The 23,067-nt window shown below is 36.5% G+C and overlaps 1 protein-coding gene across 1 annotated transcript in view; it reads right to left on the minus strand.

The window, feature by feature from the left end:
- The window catches only part of LOC117569198 (AF4/FMR2 family member lilli), a 36,240-nt gene extending 15,804 nt beyond the window's left edge, over positions 1–20,436 (minus strand). Inside the window, exon 1 of the mRNA XM_034250266.2 lies at positions 19,571–20,436. Coding sequence (XP_034106157.1) covers positions 19,571–20,038 — 468 coding nt within the window. The 5' untranslated portion in view covers positions 20,039–20,436. The remainder of the gene's footprint in view (positions 1–19,570) is intronic.
- Positions 20,437–23,067: the final 2,631 nt, after the last annotated feature.

A 23,067-nucleotide genomic window follows, 5' to 3' on the forward strand; every position in this document is an offset into this window, starting at 1 on the left:
CTAAATAGTTAACCAAATTACTATAAAACAAAAATACTTAAAAGATATATTTAGTATATCGATATACAACTACATTCAAAATATACCATAGAGTTCACAATATACAAAAAAACTATAATTGAAAAAAATTTAAAACAAAAATGGGTCAGAAATTGCAGCAATTTCAAAGCGTTTATTTAACAACTTTACCCGATGAACTGTTGTCGATTTTTGATAATTTCTATGAATAAGCAGAAATTCACTTTGTTTTCTGTTATGGTTTCATAGAGAACGAAATATGCAACATTTTTAAACAAATTACTGTATCAAAAATGTTTGTTTTTAGAGTGCGAAATATGGTTTTTAGAGTGCGAAATACAAAAATTTTAAAATACGACAAAATACATGTTTAGTATATTTATATACGACTACTTTCAAAATATACCATACATTACAAAATATACCGCAATATGTATGTATTTCGTATATCGATTTACACCATATACTTGAAATATGAAAATCTCAAAAATTGAATCAATTTTAACGCGTTATTTAACAACTTTACCCGCTGAACTGTTGATTTTTGATAATTTCTATGAATAAGCAGAAATTCACTTTGCTTTCTGTGATTGTTCGCAACTATTATTCATATTTTTTCTTGTTATTTTTTGTCAATTTTTTCGCAGCCACTTGAGTCGTTTTACCCCAATTGAAATACAGTTTTATTTTTTTATCTGATTGCCCTGCAGCAAAAAGTTGCCAGCATTTCTCAAGCTTCAAGCTTCGAGTAGCTTCAATTTGGTTCGCCCCTGCGGCAAAACAAAAAAACCACAAAAAATAAAACTGAATCAAGCAAAACACTTCACAAAATGTTTGCGCGTTGTTTTTGTTTTTTTTTCGGTTTTGGGAGCTATCCATAATTTTGGCGAATCACGCAAAATGCTTTGATTACGCTTTAAATTGATTAATTTTGCTGTGCAAACGTGACATAAAAACTTTCAAAAAAATGTTCTACGAATTTCAAAAGCAACAGAATTTAATTGAATTAATAGACGTACACAAAATATATAGAACGGTCAGCAAAATTCCATGTTCTACATGCTCGACTAAATCATACCCTGCTTGAGTGCAAAAAAGACGCTTCGTCATCGCCAACGCCTTTGATGCTGACGCTTTGAAGTTGTTTCTTTATTTTTTTTTTTGTTGTTTTTGTTTTGCGGGATTTGAGTATTTTTATACGCTTGAATTATAGAGAATTCGAAATGAAATTTTAACAGGCGGCTGTGGCAGAGCAATTCCCAGCTTTCTAGAGACTTTCAAAAACGAAACGAAACGAAATTCGCAACAGCAACGCCAATAATAAATTGAAAATTTTCACGTTGTGAAACGCTGAAACGCTTAGCAATTTAGCAAGTTGGCCCGTTCTTAACCTTTTACTTCAGAGTCAATTATCAGTTTGCCTAACGTTCCAATCAATTGGTCAGGCCAGCACGAAAGTTGAGTCCCAAGTCGAAATTGCAACATCCAGCCAGCATCCAACAACAACAACATCGATCAATGGAATATTGAATGGAATATTCTTCTGCAGCAGCTGCGCTTCAGACCTGTTGTTGTTGTTATTGTCGCTTGTTTTCCAAAAGCCATTGGCCTTCGTTGACCAAAGTGGCGGAACCAAACGGACGCGTGTTGGCGAAGGGAAAGGGGAGGGGGAAGGGGAGTGGCCGCCTGTTGTCGTCATGCACGTAGCCGTAGAACGGAAATGCAAAGCAACAAAGCGCTGAACGGAACTTGAAAATTGTTCAACTAACATATTGATGGGCCCAGTCAGTCAGTCAGTTAGACAGTAAATGCGACACGCAGCTGTCTCGCTTTGACAAATGCTACAATTAATGAGCTACTAAATTGCATACGCTGCTCTCTCTTTCTCGCTGTCACTTTACTGAGAGGGTTTCAAATCAGCATCAATGTCAAATATTACCACAACTAGAATCGTGGTGAGTTTGCGTGCGCAGTACGTGTACTTACATGTGTACTTGCAAGCATACATAAAGATATGAATGTGTGAGTGACATTAGTTGATGCGTATTCCAGGTGACAAATCTGACTACGTTGCTCTCTCACTTTCTGGCGGTCACTTGACAGTAGGGTGGGTTCTAGGCCTCTACTAGAATCGTGGTGAGCTTGCGTGTGTCCGTTTAGCTGCAGTATGTACTTACATGCATAATTATGTGTGTGTGAGGTTAGTTAATGCGTATTTAAGGTGAAAAAGCTATAAGCTGTCTCCTTTTCTCGCAGTCACTTGACAATAGGGTTCTAACCCACTACTAGAGTGATGGTGAGTTTGCGTGTGTCCGTTTAGCAGTAGTATGTATGTATGCAGGTCACTTAGTGACCATTCAAGGTGAAAAATCTTGCACAAGTGCAGCCATTAAGTGGCTTTGTTTAAGTGCATCATCTAAGCAACTTTTATTGTTATTGATGTGTTTTGCTATCTGTGTGAGAACGTGCAGCAGCTTATAAAGCCATTATATACAATTTGAAATCAATAGTTATGCGATATTGAGCAACATATACGCACAGTTTGCCTTTGGCATCGTAAAACGTGACGAGCTTGCATTGCCCTCCCCCTCTCACCCACACACACACATACACAACCCACCACGAAAGCTTAACTTCATCTTGACATGTACGCAATATTATTGGCTTTGCTTTAAAGCTTTTTCAGTGTTTGTGGAGCTGCTCTTGCTTTAGAGTTAGCTATCATTGGCTCATTGGCTTTAACAATTTAGCCCTCTTGCCATAAATTTAATTCACTTACTCGCAAGCACAGTTAGAATCGCACGACTGCGCGACGCCGCATTGCCTCTCAATCACTCTGAATTCCCTTTCCTCCTCCTTCCTGCCCGCGCACGTTCTTTTTAATTTTCTGATAACTACAAATAGGTTCGACACTCGTGCAGCAAATTTTACCGCTGCTTTTGCTGTGTGGAGAGTGGAGACTAGAGGGGTAGAAAAATCCAAACATAATGCGCGCCCTGCATACGTGATGAGCTCACCACTCTTTGAGTGCCCCAGCAGCAACAAAGGTGATGACGACGCGAGCTAAAGCTCAGCACGATTCTCACTAGACAGAATGTATTCTCTTGTGCAAAAAGGGTATGCTAGAATTTTTCATGAATCGTGATAATCTAGTATAATAAAAATATATCTAATAATATATTATACGTATAAAAATATAGTAATGTTACTTCAATTTAATTTAATTATGAATATTATATAATAATGTTTATACAGTTATGCATTAAGAATAGCGCCGCTTGTTTTAAAATAAATGTGAAATAAGTGGTATAATATTTTTAGCAGATTTTTTTAGTGACCATTTTTTTAAATACTAAAAAAAAGTAAGGCTAATCTTCAATTTTCTATTATTGAATACTTTTATATTTATCTACATATATCTATATAATTATTTTCATTTCAACTATCTAGTTGCTTTATCAGCAAAAGAATGAAAGTTTAGACCACAAATATATAGATTTAATCATGTAAAATGATCCCCAGAATTCCAATTATAAGTTTGGTTAGAGCTTTATACAAACGTACAGACAATAAAGTTATTATGAAATTGACATACTTATTCCTATAGTATACCTATAGTATAATGTCAATCATTTTATAAAAAATATGCCAAATTGCGTGGTTTGCGATTAAATTACAAATTTAATTTTAAATTTAATTTCTGAAATTATTTTTGATGTCTTGCCTAAACTAGTTCTTATGAAATTGAAATTACTATTCAACATAATATTACTTATAACATCAAAAATTGTACAAACAAAATGCAAATTATTTTAAACTGCAATTAAATTAAAAACAAACTTAATAATAATAATTCAATTTAAAATTTCATTTCTGAAATTATTTCAGAAGTGTTACCTTAACTAATTATTAAAAAATTCAAAAACTATTTGACAGTATCATTTCATTTTAATGTTGGAATTAAATTAAAATCAAACCAACAAAAACAATTTTATGAATTTTTAAATTTCATATATGGAAATATAATATTTGAACTGTTACCTAAACTAAGTGCAAGTAGGAACATTATTCTAGATAACTTTTGCTAGAGTATATCCTCGTCGTCTTCACTTTGTCGCACTTTCGTTACATTTTTTCCCCATTTTTTTCAGCGCTTGCTTTTTGCACGTTGCCGGTGTGTGTTTTGATTCTTTTAGGTCGTGTCGGCGTTCGTTGTTGGGTTCGGTAGACTGATTTTATTTATGCGCCGCTTGTGGCAACCTCATAATTCAGTGTGTGAAGTAACATTAATTTGCAAACTGACGCTGCAGCAGCAGCAGCAACTACAGCAAGCGACCAATGTGAGCTCCTCGCTGCAATTTAATTGGTTCACTTCGCTGACTTCATTGGAAAAGACGCGCGTCGTCTCAATGGGTGGGTGGGAGTGTTTTTTTTATTTCACTTTAGTGGGTGCTGATGGGCCTCTTTTTTTTTGCTCTCTACTCCGCTAATGTCAAGGATATGGGAATTAAATTGTTCACTGTTTGCATTTCAACTAATAGTTTGCCAACCAATTCAATTAACGTTCTGCACTCAGTGTTTCAGTTTGTGGCTACCCCAGAAGCACTCATAAAACTTTACTGCCCGTTAGCATAAATTTTAAAATTGCACATAAACTCAAATAGCTGTGGAAATTGGTTTTAAAATGCTCGACGTGTCGAGAGTGAAAGAGAGAGAAGGAGCAAAAAAAGAAGTGAAAAGAAGAGGAGAGTGAACCTTGGGGATCTTACATTATTTATAAATCACGCGATGTTACGTACATACAATCTTATAAATATATTCCAAGTAAAGAGTTCATTGAACTGTCAAATCAAATCAAAAATTCATGTGAAAAAAGGAACCCAAAAGAGGCGTTAAATTTATCACACGCGATCAATAAACGGACTTTGATTCTGAATTGTGATTTCATGACGATCCCAAAATGGAAAGAAAGCAACTTTCAGAACTTGGACCTACTTTGCTTTTTATGTAACCCAACCCATGATGGCATCTTTAGCATAATCAACAAGTTCTTTAGCCTCTTTTGACTTGTTAGGTCATCTCAACTTAACTCAACTCAACTTAAGTCAAGTCATCCAGCTGCCCAGCGAAGCGAAAGAAAAAAAAAAACCTATTATCATCGCGCGACTAACAAAAAATTGCATAACAATTCTTTTTTATGTCTCTCGAACTCGCGCTTGTTGATTACAACATTAATACATTTACAGCAAAAATATTATATATATATATATATATATTTTTTAAGTATTTTTAAGTAACTTCATGAGCTCTTTGGCGCCTCTCTATTGCTGTCTCTCTCGCTCGTGGAGCAGTCTCTCTCTATTTCTAGCGGTCGTCAGTTTTTATGCTTGAAAAATTGGGACAGCAATTTGCACGCTCAGAGTTGAAACAAAAACAAAAAATACAACAAAAATCAAAACAAAACATGACGTATAATAAAGCTGAAATGTATTTTTTTTTTATTCTAACGGAAGTTGTTGCCACAACAACTCGTTGGCAGCTCTTGGCGACTCGACTGACGCAGATGACCCATGCTAATTGGCTAATTGCGTTTAATGGCCTCTTAACACACACACACACAGTTGCCTGGAAGCTGTGCAAATTGTTTAATTAAAATATACATTTAATGTGTCTATGCGTCGGAGCTCATTAGTTAGCCAAGTTGGCCACACACACGCTTAAGCTACACAAATGTCTAAGAGCAGGATGTGTATTTTCATGTTTAATAATTTGTTAATCGTAATTGGCAAAGTGCTTAAACTAGCCAAAAAGTAAGTATGAAATCTATAGTCGAGTGGGTTCGACTGCGAGATACCCACTATATATGTGTAATAAAGCCATATTCTACAAATATACCAAATTAATATACCGAAGGCTATAGTTGGTATATCGATATAGTACATTCGAGTGGGTTCGACTGTGACATACCCGCTACCCTCTTGCAATAAAATCATAAGCAACAAATATACCAAATGAAATACACCAAAGGTTATATTTGGTATATCGGCCTAGTAGTCAAGTGGGCTGGACTGTGAAGTATTTGTTACCCATTTGAAATAAAACCATGTTCTAAACAAATACCAAATAAAATATACTGAAGGCTGTATATATTATATCATTATAAAACCAAATGAAATATACCGAAGGTTATATTTGGTATATCGGTGTAGTTGTAAAGTGAGCTCGACTGTGCGACACCCATTTAAAATAAAACCATGTTCTAAACATATACCAAATAAAATATACTGAAGGCTGTATATATTATATCGTTATAAACTATTTTTTTTAATATACCACATAACACAAAATATACCAGATTGTTGGCCAAAGCAATTAGGACTTGATTGCAGTAGGTGTTTTTGCAATACAAAAATCAAATCCCAAATAACTTCTACAATTTTTATCCGATTGCAATGAAATTATTGGGAATCATAAATACTGTTGTTATTTTTGAATGCACCAAGAGGCGTTATAGTTATGAGTTTTTATTATATGTTCAAAACAAATCTGTGGGGTATTCATTTTAAAATATACTAAATTAATATACCACAATAATACCAAAGGCTGTATTTGGTAAGCCGGTATAGGACTGCATTGAAAATATACCGTAAAGTAGAACAAATATACCATAGTGTCAGCCAAACCAACTAAATCTAGTTTGCAGTAGACGTTTTATGGCATACAAAAGTATTTCTTAAATAACTTCTGCAATTTTTAATCGCTCGGAATCATAAATACTGTTGTTATTATTGCGACTCTGGCCTTAAAATTACGCTTGCTATTCTATTATTCTAGATTTTCGGAGCCGGAAGTGGGCGTGGAAAATATGCAAACTGTAATGCAAACTTGAAAAGCGTGCATAAATAATAAGTGCTGTCAAAAAAATTATAGTTTCTGAAATCTAGGTGTTTAAACGGACGGACGGACAGACAGACAGTCAAGAATGGATACTTTATGAAGTTGATCTTCCCTTCTGCTGCCGTTTATAATACCCAATAGATAGCGGGTATAATTAGCTGGCGGCACTCAAAATCTTGTTCACATCAAAAGCTATACACGGAAGTTGTTCAAGAAATATTATAAAACGACACTAAAACGTTTATTTTCAACAATCTGGGCAATTACAACAGAAATGAAGTGGAAAAACTAATTAAAATATGGGCAAAAGCTAAGCCATAAACAGTCGTAAATAAAGTCAGCTGATTTATGAGCCACTAAGAGCAGGCAGATGAAGATATAGATACAGTTGCAGTTGCAGATGTGGAGATACAGTAGCGGAGTCTAAATTTAAAAGAGCTCTCAGCTTGGCCCGTTAAGAGTACTCGGCAAAGTGCAACACGATCATCGTCCGCGTTGTTGCCCTTTTTTTGCAGTGCACCTTGTTTGCAAGCTGCAAGTAATTTATGTCGCTGCGCGCCAAAAAAGATAAATTCCAACCAAGTGGCGTCGAGTGGAGTGCATATGCCACATGTGGCACAAAGTGGAAAAGTGGCAACAACAGCAATATTGAGCTATAAATGAAAACTGCAAATCGCATTGTCGTCGCTGGCTTTTCGGGTGAAATGCGATACTGCCGCATGATTAATTTGATAGGGCCTCGAGGAGGCAACTTGCAACTGGCAACAATGCTGAAACGTTCGCTTATTAGTTTGTATGGCCGTGCAGCAACACGTTGCATGTCAATGGCCATAATTAAGCATGCGAAAACATAGTTTCTGAAATGAAAACAATGCGGGCATAGACAACGCTCCACTCTCCCCGCTCTCCCCTCCGCCGATCTTGGCTATTTTCATTAATGGTCCACATAGAAAATACGCGTTGCCCCCTCCCGTCCACCTCCCCATCATTGCCCCCCTGGGGGGTGTCCCCTTTAGCCTGCTCTGCTATTGTCTTGCAGCGCATTGCACTTTTTTGTCTGTTGCATTGTTTGCAGCCGTGTTTTGATTTCAGCATCAGCATCATCATCAACAACAGCAACAGCAGCCACAGTTGTCAGCGTCGCCTTGCCGCCATCAACACACACACACACACCGCACACACTCATAGACAACACTCCCCCAAAAACCGAGAAAATGAAACAAAAACGAACTGAGCTCAGCCCCCCTCCTGGGGCTGTCATTATTTCAACGTTTTTCTCTCGCATTGTTTTGTTTGCAGCTATTTGTACCCTGCACTCCAAAGGGCAGCAAAAAGGGGGCGTCACACTTGTGACTTGCGACATGCATGGCAAACACCGGAAGTGTGCGGAAGCTATATTTATGTATTGTGAACTAGAGAACTATCGATATACAGCGCTATCGATAGTACTTAATTATTTATTGATAATAAACGTCGATAGTAATAATATATCAATAGAGTTGGAGAAAGATCGATATTCGACGTTATCGATAGTAATTGATGCCTATCGATGATGATCATCGATAGTGATGATATCTCTATATAGTTGAAGAACTATGTTATATATAGTCGACGCTATCAATAATATAACTATCGATATTCTGCCCCATCAATAGTACTTGATATTAATCGATGATCATCGATAGTAATGATATATCACAAGTCTAGATTTAAAACTTCAAGTCATACATTACACTAAAATGTATTCATAATATAAAGAATGTAAACCTATAGAAATCTTAAACAAATCTGCACCAACAATCTTTGTAATTAGTTCAATATCTTATCCTTATTTCACATCACATTTTAAATCACTCTAGCAACAGCATGTGTTAACTTTTCTACTACAAAATAAAGAAGAGAAAAAAAGGAATTAAAGCAGAACTTCGAAATTAATTTATGAATTGAATTACTCATATTTAAAAGTGTATTATTGTGTGCATTTATGTTATTATTAATTTGAATTTTAATTAAATAACTTCACAAAAAATCGCTAAATTTTATTCCAGAGAACACCACTTTCTATAGTCCAGATGACTTGATACAGCACTATCGATAGTAACAATAATGTCATCGATAGTAACGATAGTGCTATCAATAGCAACGATAGTGTTATTAATAATAACGAAAGTGCTGTCGATAGTAACGATTGTTCTATGGATAGTACACCACATCTAGATAAAACTACTTAACAATAAATACATGAAGAGCAAAAATTTAATTTGTAAATAAATTACAGGGTATCTCCCCATTGTACACTAATTCTACTGCCGCATTCCTGACAAGCACTTTGGGTAGCTTTTCGGTTTGTTTCGGGTTGCGGAAAGGACTGTGATGGCGACTGCAACTGCGAGGTCTCTTGGCCGACGTCGTTTCGTCGCTTTTTTTTTTTGGCCGCTTGGGGCGCTCTGCGTTGAAATGCAAATGCAAATTCAGAGAGCGCCGCAACCCCCGCTCCCTGATGATGTGATGCGATGCAATGGATGCAGCGCACCCACGTTTCCGTGACCTTTATGGGCTACACATTTGACCTTATTACGAGCATTTCAATTTGTTGCTGCCACAGCAGAGCTTTACACTAAAGCCATGAAATTAGTTTTGAGCATTTTGCCATAAAAGTGTAATAGCAAATTGTTAAGGTTTTTATTTTGTATTATTATTATTATTTTCGTTTCGTTGCTATTTTTGTTTGCTATCCCTCTTGGCATGCAGATATCTTCGAATGATAGCTTTGACCTAGGAAATGATTGTCTGCTTTGTTTGTTTAAAGCTTCAACGCTGCCAGCGCTGTTTGTGTAGATACTTTTCTGAGTAATTGAATAGATGATATCAACCTTCGGTTGGGGCCATTAAGGCGTGACTCTTCGAGAAGAATTGTTGTGTGGATAAGCGCTGAGATTTGGCCATAAAACTTGCAATAAAATGCAAAGTGCTATTTAATGCTGAACCCAACACAATATTAACGTGATATTGGCGAGTTGCAATGTGATTAGAGCAGAGTTGAGGTTAACTTTGAACAATCAATACGATTTGCCTTAAATCTGAATATAATGCTGCAATTAAGTGCAAAGTGGTATTTATGTCTTTATTTACTGTAATATTTGCGAAGCGAAATATGAATTAAGCATAGTTAAGATTATGTTGTAGCCTTTAACAAGTGTTGTCAGGGTATAATGTTTAGTATTGTTAGGAATAAGCGAAATAATGCAAATTAAATTTGACTATAACACTGCAATTAAGTGCAAATTCATTAATAATATATTAGGAATCGAAATATAATTAAAACAAAGTTGAAGTTATGTTTAAGCCTTCAACAAGTCACTCTCGCTGTTTTCCGATACTCTAAAAAAAAATTGATTGGGAGAGGCAAATATATTTAATGAAAATCTCACTACAACGCTGCAGTTAAGTGCAAAATGTTATTTATATTTTTATTTGTTATTTTTTTAGATTTTTTATATTCGAGAATATTAAATGTGATGCTTAGGCTCCGTTTGAAATGTAAAGTGCTAGACATAAATGAAAAATGAATTCGGTGTAAATCTAACTACAACACTGCAATTAAGTGCAAGTGCTTCCACATTAATGATGTTGTGTAAAGGTCCCTCGCCTTGTCTTCTGTTTTTTTGAAAAATATTCTTTGGGAGAATAATTATAAAAAAATATATTTAACTAAAACCCAACTATAGCAGTGCATTTAAGTGCAGAGTGTTTTTGAGGTTTGTACATATTTAATGTAAACTTGGGGTATTGAAATATGATTAGGGCGAAGTTAAAGTAATGGTAAATCCTTTAACAAGGATTATTAGCGGAGTATTTCGTTTGGTTTACCGTTCTTCTACAATTTTAAGCAGAAAATATATTTGGCTAAAATCTAACTGCAATTAAGTGCAAAGCGCTAATTAGATGTTTACTTAATGTGATATTCTGACTTTCGATTAAATCAGAATTCAGATTATATTTCAGCTCTTCCAAAAAATAATTGTTTCGGAAAAGCGAAAAAAACTTGTTTGAGGGTTGGCCACCACAATAATTTGATATTGGGAATTGATATACATATCACCAAAGCAGAGTTGAGGTTATGTTTTAGCCTTTAACAAGTGTAAGCAGCATATATTTGTCTCACTCTCGCTCCCCCTTGCCTGGCAGAGAGTTCATCAAGTGTAAAACAAAACAAAAAACTAGAAAAAAAAGCTCAACAGAGCAGCAAATTTCAAAAGGCGGAATTGTGCCGATAACAGCAACAACAACAGCACAAACAAGAGCAGCATTGACTACAACAACAACTGTAACAACTACAACTACAAGGTAGACGAAATTAAAGTAAAGCAGCCCGCAGTGAACGCGTTTCGCTGCGTTTGCTGCGTTCCCCTTCAGCGGCCACCCTCAGCGACGCTAACTTCGACTGCGACAGCGACTGCGACGCTGACGTTTGCGTTGCGCATGCGTACCTGTTGCCTCTGCTGCTGCGCTGTCGACGCCGCAGCTCATGACTCAATGGAACATCGTCGCTTGGGCTGTCAACTCTTTTCTTTTTTTTTTTGGTTTTATTTCGCTTTTTTTTTGTTGAGGGGGGAAGCATATCGCTGTTTTTTGAGTCGTGCAACATGTTGGCGGAAATAATAAATTCTAGCTCGACAACAATACCTACATGTTGCTCCTCTTCTTCTTTTTGTTGTTGAAGCTGTTTAGCATGACGTACGAAAGAGAGAGAAACACAAGAGAGTGCTACAAACAATTACGAGTTGTCAGCATTCAAGAAGAAATCAAAAGGATTGCGAGTGAAATTATTATTTTTTTATTTTGTTGCTTTGCTCATGTAACTGGGAAATTTCTTTTCTACACATATATTTTTGTTATCTATTCGCTGCTGCCTTTGATCCGTCTGCCAAAGCAGACCTCAAGCGTAACAACTAAATTAACAGCGTTTAAATTAAAACGCATTAAAAGAGCGCAGCAAAGACGCTGAGAGGCAACCACAAAAAACTCAGCGCGAGTGAAGTGAATAATAATAGCTTGGTGGGAAATTCAATTGTTTCTTTTTTTTCGGGAGTTACAATTTTGTTTCTTTTTTTTTTTGGGTCTGTGAGTCAGTCATAGGGGTTGGAATGGGTTCTGGATAAAAAAGCGTGTGAAAGACTTCACGGAATTTGGAAAAACATTCAAAGTGCGCAATTTCATGTTAATGCGCAGTCTAAAAATAAGAAAATTAATCTATTTAAAGTGTACTCAACTAGAATATACCTGGTAAACATTTGTATATGAAATTGATCACAGGGCAAAAGAAGAATTACTGTCTGAAAATATCGAATAATCCCTGAGATTGATAAGTTTGCACAGGTTAAAAAAAAACCATGACAATATGATCCTATCTGATGAAAAACTTGACTGAATATAACAAATAAAGTATATTTGCGGTAATTGAACACATGTTACTTATACAAAAAAATTACTTAATGACTCAACAATTTGCACTTAAACATAATATACTTTTAAGTTAATTTTAATGTTTTCAAATATTTCTAACCCTATAAGAACCTCAAATCATTGTATTTATACAGTTAAAAAACTTAAAAATATAATAATATAGCACATATTTCGATTATACGAAAATTTATCTGCAATGTGCAATTCAAAAATAAATGAAAATTTGACAATCACGACCAATAAACGATCTTACAGCATTCTTAGAACAACATAAAATATCTGATAATCCAAAAATTCATGAACTGTGCACTTATCTGCCTTGCATTTAAGTTAAATGAGCACTTGAATATATCATTATGTGTACCTATTGTAGATGTGACATTAAAATTAAATTGTAAGTTGTAAGTAATATACTTTAAAGCGTCGCAGAAACCTCTAATTCATTTACATTTACTAGTGGCCACTAAGTGAGTTTATTCTTTTATCCTTCAGATAATGGGTATGCGAAGTTAAAACTTCCTCCAAGCAAACATAGCAGACAAATGCAAATGCAAATGTGGAAGCAGATACTTCAAAATAATGATAATCCAAAAATACATACACTGTGCACTTATCTGCCATGCATTAAAGTTAAAAAAGCACAGAAACTTCCTTTTGTGCAATTTTCACATAATTATGTGTACCTATTTTAGATGTGATATTAAATATAAAATTGTAAGTTGAATATAATTTAAAGTGTCACAGAAACCTCTAATTCATTTGCATTTACTAGTGGCCACTAAGTGAGTTTATACTTTTATCCTTGATTTTAAAACTGTTTTTTTTTCGGTATACTTTTATCTATCTTAGATGTGCAATTAAATATAAGAAACCTCGAATTCATTTACATTTACAAGTGGCCACTAAGTGAGTTTATTCTTTTATCCGTCAGCTAACGGGTATGCGAAGTTGCAAGTTCCTCCAAGCAAACATAGACAAATGCAAATGCAAATGTGGAAGCAGATACTTCAAAATAAAAGAGGGATGATATGCAGAGCACAAACTTTCTTGCCACAAGAGAAGAATAGATAAGAGTGCGACCCTTCCGCTGGTTGCAATTCCTACACACTTATGGTAATTATGCCCCAGTCAGCTCCATCTGTGTAGATCTGTGCATCTCTAATGGCAAAGAGTAAGCACAATTTCATGGCTCTTGGCCAGGCGCACTTGAAGCACTTTACTCCACTCCACTCCAGCACTCAGGCAACTTGAAGTTAAATCGCTTTCAATGGCAAAGCTAATTGTGGAGCCATTGCTGCTTCGACTGGCATTTAAATGATGGCCTAAACGCAAATAGCGTCGCACCAAATGTGGCCCAGGCAGCAACCTGTCGCCACATGCCACATGCCACCACATGTTGCATGCCTCTCGTCGTTACCGTTGCCATTCGCAGCTCTCGGAGCTTACAACTCGTTACCCAAAAGCAAGCAAACTGTATCAATGTGTCAATCAAACGCTGGCCACGCTGACAGATTGCTCGTTGTCTCGAAGTTGCCATGGAAATGGCTTAATTGGCCAACAAGGCGCAGCAACAACAACAACTACAGCGACTGCAAAATGACCAAATATTATGGCCAAATAGTTTCCGGTATGGAAAATGCCTAATGAGCTGGCGACGATTTCACACACAACCCAAAACCAAATGCTTTGCGAATGCATTTTCCATATGGACAACTCCACTCGAACTTGCAGATACTCAGTCTGTTAGTAAGTTAGTTAGTTTGTTAGTTAGTTAGTTGGTTTATTAGTTGTTTGCTTGGCTAGACGCCGCAGCTAGTTGCTTTCTTTCTTTGGCTGTTAAACGCATTCTTTCGCTTGGCGCAATAGCAGCACCCAAGTGTGTGGTCAAAGAAAATTGAGAGGAAAGAAAACATTGAATGGATTGGTGACTACTAAATACTCTTTCAATAAGAATGCATTATGCGAAGAAGAAAAAACTTGGCATTTAGACAATATTTGTAAATAAAATTTATGAATTGATTACTATATAAACATTAGAAAAATTAAAGGTTAAGTTCTCATTGAATTTGTACTCAACTGATTTCTAACTTATTAAATAACCTATTTGAATAGCAATCAAGAAACATATTAAATGCCATTGAAGGCTGTAAGTAAAATTTATGTTCAAATCGAAGCATGTCAAGGATTATATTTTAAGTCAAAAAACAATTCTAAATGTTCTTAAGTTATTTAATAATCAGCCTTTAATAAATACCAAAATACATATATTAAATGCCATAAAAAGTTGAGTAAAACCTTCTTTTGTAAAACTATAATAGCACATAAACAGATCAATATACAATCCATTAAGATTTTTGGATCGATAAACCCAATTCGAATGCATTCTAAGGATTAGAAACTTTAATGTAAAAACTATTTACTGATTACCAACTTATTTATTAAATTGCATTGAAAGTCAGTCAACATAATTCTTTAAAAATGTTAAATGCTTAAATAGATAATTTAAAAAATGTAACTCCTAGCTTTAAAATTGTTATATTTGAATATTAATCACATACAATTTCAATAACAAGGCATCACAAGAAAAAAAAATGAAGAAAGCTAATGTTGAGTGTGCTCGACTATATACCGCAAAAATACTAAAAGTATACCAAAGGCATATTTATAGCGTACTACATTCTAAATATACCATATTAAATATTGTAAATTGGCAGCCAAAGCAACTAAGAACCGTAGTAAGTAGACGGTATAGTATTTCTTAAATTTATTTAAGTATTTCCACAATGTTTATCTGATCGTAACTAAATTTTCAGGAATGTTATATACAATAGTTATTATTGAATGTACCAAAATCCAATCTTACTTCAAAATTACGCTTGATATTCGATTTTTACCTATTTGAAGGGGCGAAAATAGGCGTGGTAAAAATTTGAAACAAACTTAATCTGTGAGCAAACATAACAAATGCTGTCGAAAAAAATGATATCTTTATCTCTTAAAGTTTCTGAGATTTATGTGTTTATACATACGGACGGACAGACGGACATGGATATATCGTCTATCTTATGTGTAACGGGTATATAAACTATATAATTTTAAGAAGAGTTTTTCAATATTTGTCTAATATCCGGTCAAATAATACTTGTAGCTACTGTTACTTCTCTGCAGTAGCGCATAGCAATCTAAAAAACACAAAATAAAAGTAGAAAAAATCTGTCGAGTTTTGTGTGTTGGTTTTAATTACGTCTAGCCGAGACACGCACCATCTCCATCTCCATTTCCATTTTCATCTTGTGTTCGCCGCTTTGGCTGCATTTTTTGGTTTGGTAGCTTGGAATTTCGGGAACCGTTTCGCAAATTGTCTCGACAGTTGCAACATATTGCGATTGCCGTTGCGGCTCTTATTCAATGAAGAAACTTAAATTGTTATGATTTCTTTCCCTCTCTTTCGCTCTCTCTGTATCTGTGCATCTCCCTCGCTCTTTCGCCTCATTCACACTGTTCTTGTCGCTCGAACATTGTTGCAAGATTTATTCCATTCATTACACTGCCTCGGCTTGCGAGTCATGAATAAAACATCGGGGCGAGAGCACGTTAACCCATTTCCATTTATCTCGAATTTTCGTGCAATTTTCTTCATGCAAAAATAACATACATATAGATTGGATGATATGTCTGTCCGTCTGTCTGTCTGTAGATATAGCCATTAAGCTATTTTAACGCAATACGCGCAAAACTTCGACTATAAATAAATACAACACTTGCGTCTCTCCTCTCCTCTCTCTTCCCAGTTGAGGAAATTCTTCGTGCGGTCTCTGGATGAATTTATGTGGGACCTGTCCGATTTCAGTTTCCTTCCCCTGCATCCCCTTCGCCTCCTCCACCATCCTCCTCTTTTCCTCCGCTTCTCTGCTGAAATGCGAGCGAGTCTCATATGCAAAATCAACAGTCGACCTGCGACTGCTGCCACGCCTACCTCCCTCTTTCCTCCCTCCCCCTGCCAACACACACACAAACACGCACTCACACTTGTGCCGTCGATTGACGAGCCAAATGGAAATGTGGCATCACGGTGGCATTTCCAATTCCAATTGCAAGCACCAAGAATCCCGCACAAAATCTCAAACACATCTGCACGCTTCTCTATATATACTATATATCTATAATGATGTTGGGATTTCATGTCGTTTTCTTTTAACCAACTCACTCAGCCAATTTTTATACCCGATACGCAGAATTTAGAAAGGGTATTTTAATTAGAAACAGACCCAACAAGGCTGAGTGCTTAATTCAGGGACCCAAAAAGGAATAACATAAAAAAGTATCTTCAAAAAAGAAATTTCACAAAAAAAGCAATACTCAGAAAAAGTATAAAATTTGTTGACAAAAATAATTATTAATTCTTAAATTGTCATTATAGAAAAAATATAATACAACTTTAACAAACAGACACAAACAACTTTAAGAAACCTTCACAACGATTAGGGGAAAAAATTTTTTATTAAACTTCTATATTCTTTTATAAAAAATATAAATCGTAATTTGTATTTTCAAAATTTGAATTTGAAATTTTCGAATTTTTTGTTTTTTGTTTAATAAATATTTTAACTATCCTAAAATACTGTAAAACAATTTTTGGCAGATATAAATATTCGTCTCATTATCCAGCTATACTAATATAGATTAAAAGATTTTTATATTATATTATTTAAATTGAATTCAATATTTAAAAAAATATATGGAAAAAATCAAATCTTAAAATTAAAGTTCAATAAAAATCATTATCATTAAGAAAAATTCTTAGTGAGTTTGCTCATAGCAGAATTTAAATTAAATTGTATAATTAAATATAAATTATTTTCAAAGGTAGTTCTCATTTCACAATAGATTCTTAAAAAAAGTAAATAAATAAAATAAATAAATAGTCATTACTTAATCACACTCTCTAAATATAATATCAGGTATTCTCATAGTCAATAACATTTTTCCTCAAATTTCCAAGAATATTTTTGCGCTTGAAGAAGCCGCAAGAAAAGTTTGTGTTCAAAATATTGATTTAGCGTGCAAATATTTAGTTTGATAAGTTTTCCTGCATAACACGCAGAATTCGTGGAAAAAACAATTAAGTTTTTTTACCACTTGGAGATGGATTAATCGACTATAATATATTTTAGGCAAATGACCTTAAACAAACAGACTTATTATTTTATAGACAGCTAGCTTAATTTTTTCCTTCTTTTTTCATGGCCATGACCAAAAACTACAAAAAAATAAACGGAAAAAAAAGAATGCAGCAAAGTTTTTCCTACATTCGAAATTCTTCACTAATTAGCTGGCGAATTGTTAATAATTCAGGCCATAAACATAAGGCTAAATTGTTGTTTATAAACTTGGCTAAGGAGGTGGGAACTGTGATTAGGTTCGCACTCGACCTGTAATTAGGCAAAAAGCAAGAACTCTAGAAATTTATTTACATTTCAGTTTGAGTCATTAATTAAGGCTGCAAAGGTCATGAAAAAGCATTGGAAAAAGAAAAGCAACAACATCTACAACAATGAAAAGCGGGCGTCACGATTACTCGGTATCTGTCAGATACTTTTCAGCAGCAACTTGATGGCCTTTTGTCTATCTGCCACTCACTCCCCCTCTCTATCTCTCTCCCCCTATCTCTGTCTCTCTTTCTTTTTGCAAATGGATATGCCACTGGCGACTGCCTCATTACGAAATGTCGCCAAGATTTGTGGCTTTAATAGACGCCGTTAAAATCGTAATGGGTAAAAGCAGCAGCAACAACAGCAACAACAACAACAGCAGCAGCATCAGCGACTGTTGCCTGTTTATTATTTGTATTTCTCTTTATGATTGTCACTCGATACTCATTGTTGTTGTTGGCCACACTTGAATGGCGCTGAGGCGCATAATTTGAATTTTTCTAACGCAGCTGCTTGGCTCACACAACGCTTTCTCCCCCTCCTCCCCCCTCCTCGATAGCAGCAGTGTGGGTGGTGAAAGAGGGGGAGGAGGAGGGAGTTGCTTGGCCGCCTTGGCATGCCCAAGAGTTCATTGCATTGGGTTTTCACTTTCAATTGGCAAAACCGCATCGACATCGACATCGAGAGACAGCTGCTGTCAAAACAGTCGACGCATCGTCGCTTGGATACCGTTAAGCCAAGAGTGAAGCGACGAAGAAGAAGAAGAGACAACGTCACACAGCTTTGGCCGGTAAGTTCAATTGCGAGCAGATTACGGATTACCCAACACTATGCAACGCTCGCTGGCGCCATCTAGCGTCGAGCGGGCGTTGTTTTATAACCTCGACAGGCAACTTTAAGATGTCAACAAAAAAAAAGATGTCTTCATTTTGTGCGTTTTAGACCATGACCGAAATACGTATTGCGCTATAAGCAATTTGCTTGCCAGTCAACAAAATTGACATTTAGGCTAATTGTCGCAATTTGTTTAGGCTCAAAAAAAAAACAGTCTAAACGAAGTAGCGAGTTATGTGTTTAGAACAAAGATTTACAAAATAATAGACCACAATTTGTAACTGACACGAAATTATTATAAATTTCTTAAAATGCCCATTTAATTTTAATGACACTATTTATGAACTATTCGGAAGATTTTTTTTAGTTGTCTCTTATTTTGACAAAAGAATGAAAATTGCTTTTGGCTACGTGCATCTAATATTTCGTCTTTGTGCGTCACAAACAGCATGTGATTAAATGTTCTCAGACAACAGTAAGCACTTTGCATATGTATGTATGTATATGTGTGCCCAATTAAGCTATCCTCTCATTGATGTTAATGTTACAACTCTTGTTGTGCGTAGTTCTCGCATTGATCAAATTGCCATCTCTGTTACGCACACGCACTTCACATGGCATCCATTACATTTTCGCACACATAAATCAAGTTGACCTTAAAACAACAAAAAAAAGTTTGTCATAACATGACCACCCTGTCAGAGCATCCTCCTCTGTTGTTGTCGCTGTCACACTAACACGCAGGCAACGAACGGGCGGCACTAGACGTAGAGGGAGAAGGCAGGCTGTCAAGGCTACACAACAGCGAACAAGGAAAACAACAAGGTGACATAAATATCCAGTTGCTTTGCACAAAAGGAAACTCAACTTTTTGCACACAAGTAGAAGAAACAAAAGAAGAAGAAGCAGCAGAAGTTACTAACCTGTAGCGACCAAGCGACGGTAAGATTCAGATTCCTCTTTTGCTGCTGCTGTTGTTGCTGTAGTAGTTGTTGTTGATGTTGTAGTGGTGGCAGCTGATTAGCCGACGCAGTGTTAAAATGTGTCAAATTGTTGCTGCCACTGCTGCTCGTGTGACGACGAGCTGGCAGCGCTGGCGGCGGCGTCAAACAGGGTGATTGCAATTCCAGCTCCACCTCACCCTCCCCATTCTCTTCTGGCTGCTTGGCCTCAATTGCTGAAATCGGAATCTGTGGTGACTTCTTTGCCAATGCCAACGCAATGCTCCCATTCCCATTCCCACCACTGTTGTTGTTGTTGTTGTTCAGTGAAAGCGAACGCGCAAAAGAACTTTTAAAGTAGCGACAAGGCATCTGGAAATCAAAGTCTGGCGGCGTCAACGCATCCGCGGCAGCAGCAGCTGGAAAACTCGCTGGCATTGTATTTTGCATACCGGATTTTAATTCGATTTTCGATTATAAATTTCTTTCTTTTTTTTTCTTTTACTTTGCTTTTGCTCGCCTTTAATTTCGCATTGTTGATGTTTTTCCTATTGCGCTTTTGATTTTCGTGTGTTTAGTGCATTTTTTCACGCACGTTTTTGACACACACTCACACACACACGCGAGCACTGGACACACACACAGACACAAAGACTGCAAAATTATGCACAAACGAATTTTGCCGCAGGCAGAATCAGATGTTTTGCCAATTCAATTTCAATTGCAATTATTTTTTATGGCAAGCACTATTTTTCAAATCAAATTGAATTTTTTGCGAATAGTTTCGCGCGCTTGCGAATAAAACTTGTACACTGCGAACCGCAACGGAACACGACACGATCGTTCAACTTCTCTCTCGAGAATGAGCGGCAACGCAGAGAAAGAGAGCTTTCTTTAAAGCTGCGCGATGTGACCACTGGCAATATTTCAAAAATGTCAAACAGATATACCAAAATTAAAAAATAAATTCCCCTGGTCATACTTCATATGGTATATTTTCTAAATCTATTGTTAGACCACTGTAATGCTCTTAACTAATGTTAAGTAACAACTGCAATTTTACATTTTCAAAGATCCGAAAAGTATGCAACGAAAATTTTCTGAACTGCTCAATTTAGTTACTTTTGAAAGTATGCAACAAAAATAGTTCATTTTAAAACGTTACATTTTTTTAATTACTGAGCACGTTTCTAATGGCTGTGCAATCGCTTAGCTTTAAATTATTACCCCATTTGTAACACATAAAACCAGCTGCCAGCCAGACGTATCAGAATATTGAGAACTAATCCCACTGCCGGCGGCCGGTGCAAACATAATCCCCACACAAATCCCCTCAAACTTAATGTCGCGTATCTAAATAGGCGGACAGCTTGCCAATCAAATTGATTGTGTAGCCTTGTGAATATGTTGTTGTGGTTTTTTGTTTATAGTTTTTTTTATTGTTAGTTCTATAAATGCTTGACAAAAATAAATAATGATGATACCGAGTGCTAAATGCCAGTTGAAACGTTTGACACTTTCAGTTTTTAATGAATGAAAAGGGGGGAACAGGTGATGGGAGCTCATCCTGTTGCAACTTGAAACTCATTAGTGCGGCGGCATGGGCATTACCAAAAATAGCCAGATCGAGATCGCCAAGATTACTCATCATCCACCTCACTATACAAAAATCACAAATCTCTTTCAGTTGCTATTTTTGTTGCCCACTGTGACTACACAGAAAAGCGCCGTGCGCATGCCTTCTCGATTCTCAATTACATAAGGCTTATATAAGCACGGCGATGGTGTGAGCGAGACGACTGGTGTGTCGAGAGTATGCCGCGCTCTTGACAACAACACCAATACATTCTTTCATTCCTTACTCCAGCAGCGTCGGCAGCAAAGGCGAAGACGACGACCACGACGTCAAAGGCGACCACGTGACTGCAACAACCCCCCCAAAAAGCATCATCACTCTCTCGCTCTCAATGTTTTGGCTGCGCTGCTTGGTGCTGTGCTTGCTGCTTATTCTGCTGCTGATCGTTGTGCTCATAATTTGATATTCATTTTACAAGTGTTTCGGATTTGTGTCTGGCGCATTTATTACAAGTGTTGCTACCCAGTTGTTGTTGCTCTTGGAGCGAATCAGTTTCGTTTTTATTTTTGCGCACCGTGAGTTGATTTCATTTGAGCGTCATGTCTGCTGAGAGCAGTGCGAGCAGCAGCACCAGCAGCGGCAGCGAAGCGGAGAGAGAGCGTGAGAACATTATGGATTTATCAATAAGAGGTGAGTTTGCCAACACACCCCCCCTCCCCATTGTTCACTTTAAATAAAACTCAACTCATTTGGCTGCCAATTCTTGCATATTTCCCCCTCTTCACTCTGAGCGAAGAACACGTGTAGCGTGTGCTTTGTTTACACACATACAATCTCAGTGCGTGACTGAGATCTCTGTGTTTGCATGTGTGCAAGAAAGAGAGAGGAATCGTGCAATCGACAGCAGCCCATGTGACAATTTATTTGACTTTGCCTTCTTTTCGTAATGCGGCCAATTGCTTTTGCCCGGCGAATTGAGCAAATACAAGTAATCAAACAATGATATGGTTAAATTAATAATAGTATAATAATAACCCATAGAGTAGCGAAATGATTATTGCAAAAGAGCAAAACAAAAACATCAAACGAAGCAGAGCTTTCAAGCCATGCTGCTGAGCGGAAGCTCAAGGGCAGCAAATTTGTTGAGCTTTTGACCCAAGCTCGACGTGTAATGTGAGCTTTTAGATTGCATGCATAGATCTTGTGCTACTTTTAAGCGACATACCAATGAATAATGTTTTGGTATTGGTAAATGAAAATATTATAAAATTAATTAGTTTAGCCGCAGATGTTTACCAAGTGATACTTATTATTGTGACACAGCCCCCTCCTCTCCCCAACCCTTTTAGATAAACAAGTTGCTAGTAAAGTTGAGTTGAGGCTGATCGATAGCTTTCCATTGTAGTGGCTTTCGGTTTTTATGGTCTTTGATATCAGACTAATTATAAATTAGACGCCAAAAAAAAATTCGATAAATTCGATTGGACAGCTCCTGTGGTTGTTGGCACTCACAACAATTGGACTTGTCCCCTCCACATTGATGAAATACCGGCGACCGACGCGACGACGACGACGTCGCCCCAATCAAAAATTCAAAAATCCAAAGCTAAAAATCGCCGTCATCGTCGACGTCCGTCGCCTTCGTTTTTGTGTTATCAATATCGGAGCCCAGCGACGAGGTTACCACGCGACTATAAATATTTACCCTCATGATTAGTGCTTTGGGGCGCACATAAAAAAAAAATAGAAGAAAAAAAAAAACAACAACACGTTGATGATGAAAAATGGCGCTCAGCAAATGAAAATATAGCGCGGTTTTAATTATCAACTTTTACGACTTCACAAAGTTCAAGTCTTCAATGTACTTGGGAGGGGGCGTGACAACTTGCAGTCAAAGGGCATT

Source organism: Drosophila albomicans, chromosome 3, assembly GCF_009650485.2.
Source record: "Drosophila albomicans strain 15112-1751.03 chromosome 3, ASM965048v2, whole genome shotgun sequence".
NCBI classification, from domain to species: Eukaryota; Metazoa; Arthropoda; class Insecta; order Diptera; family Drosophilidae; genus Drosophila; species Drosophila albomicans.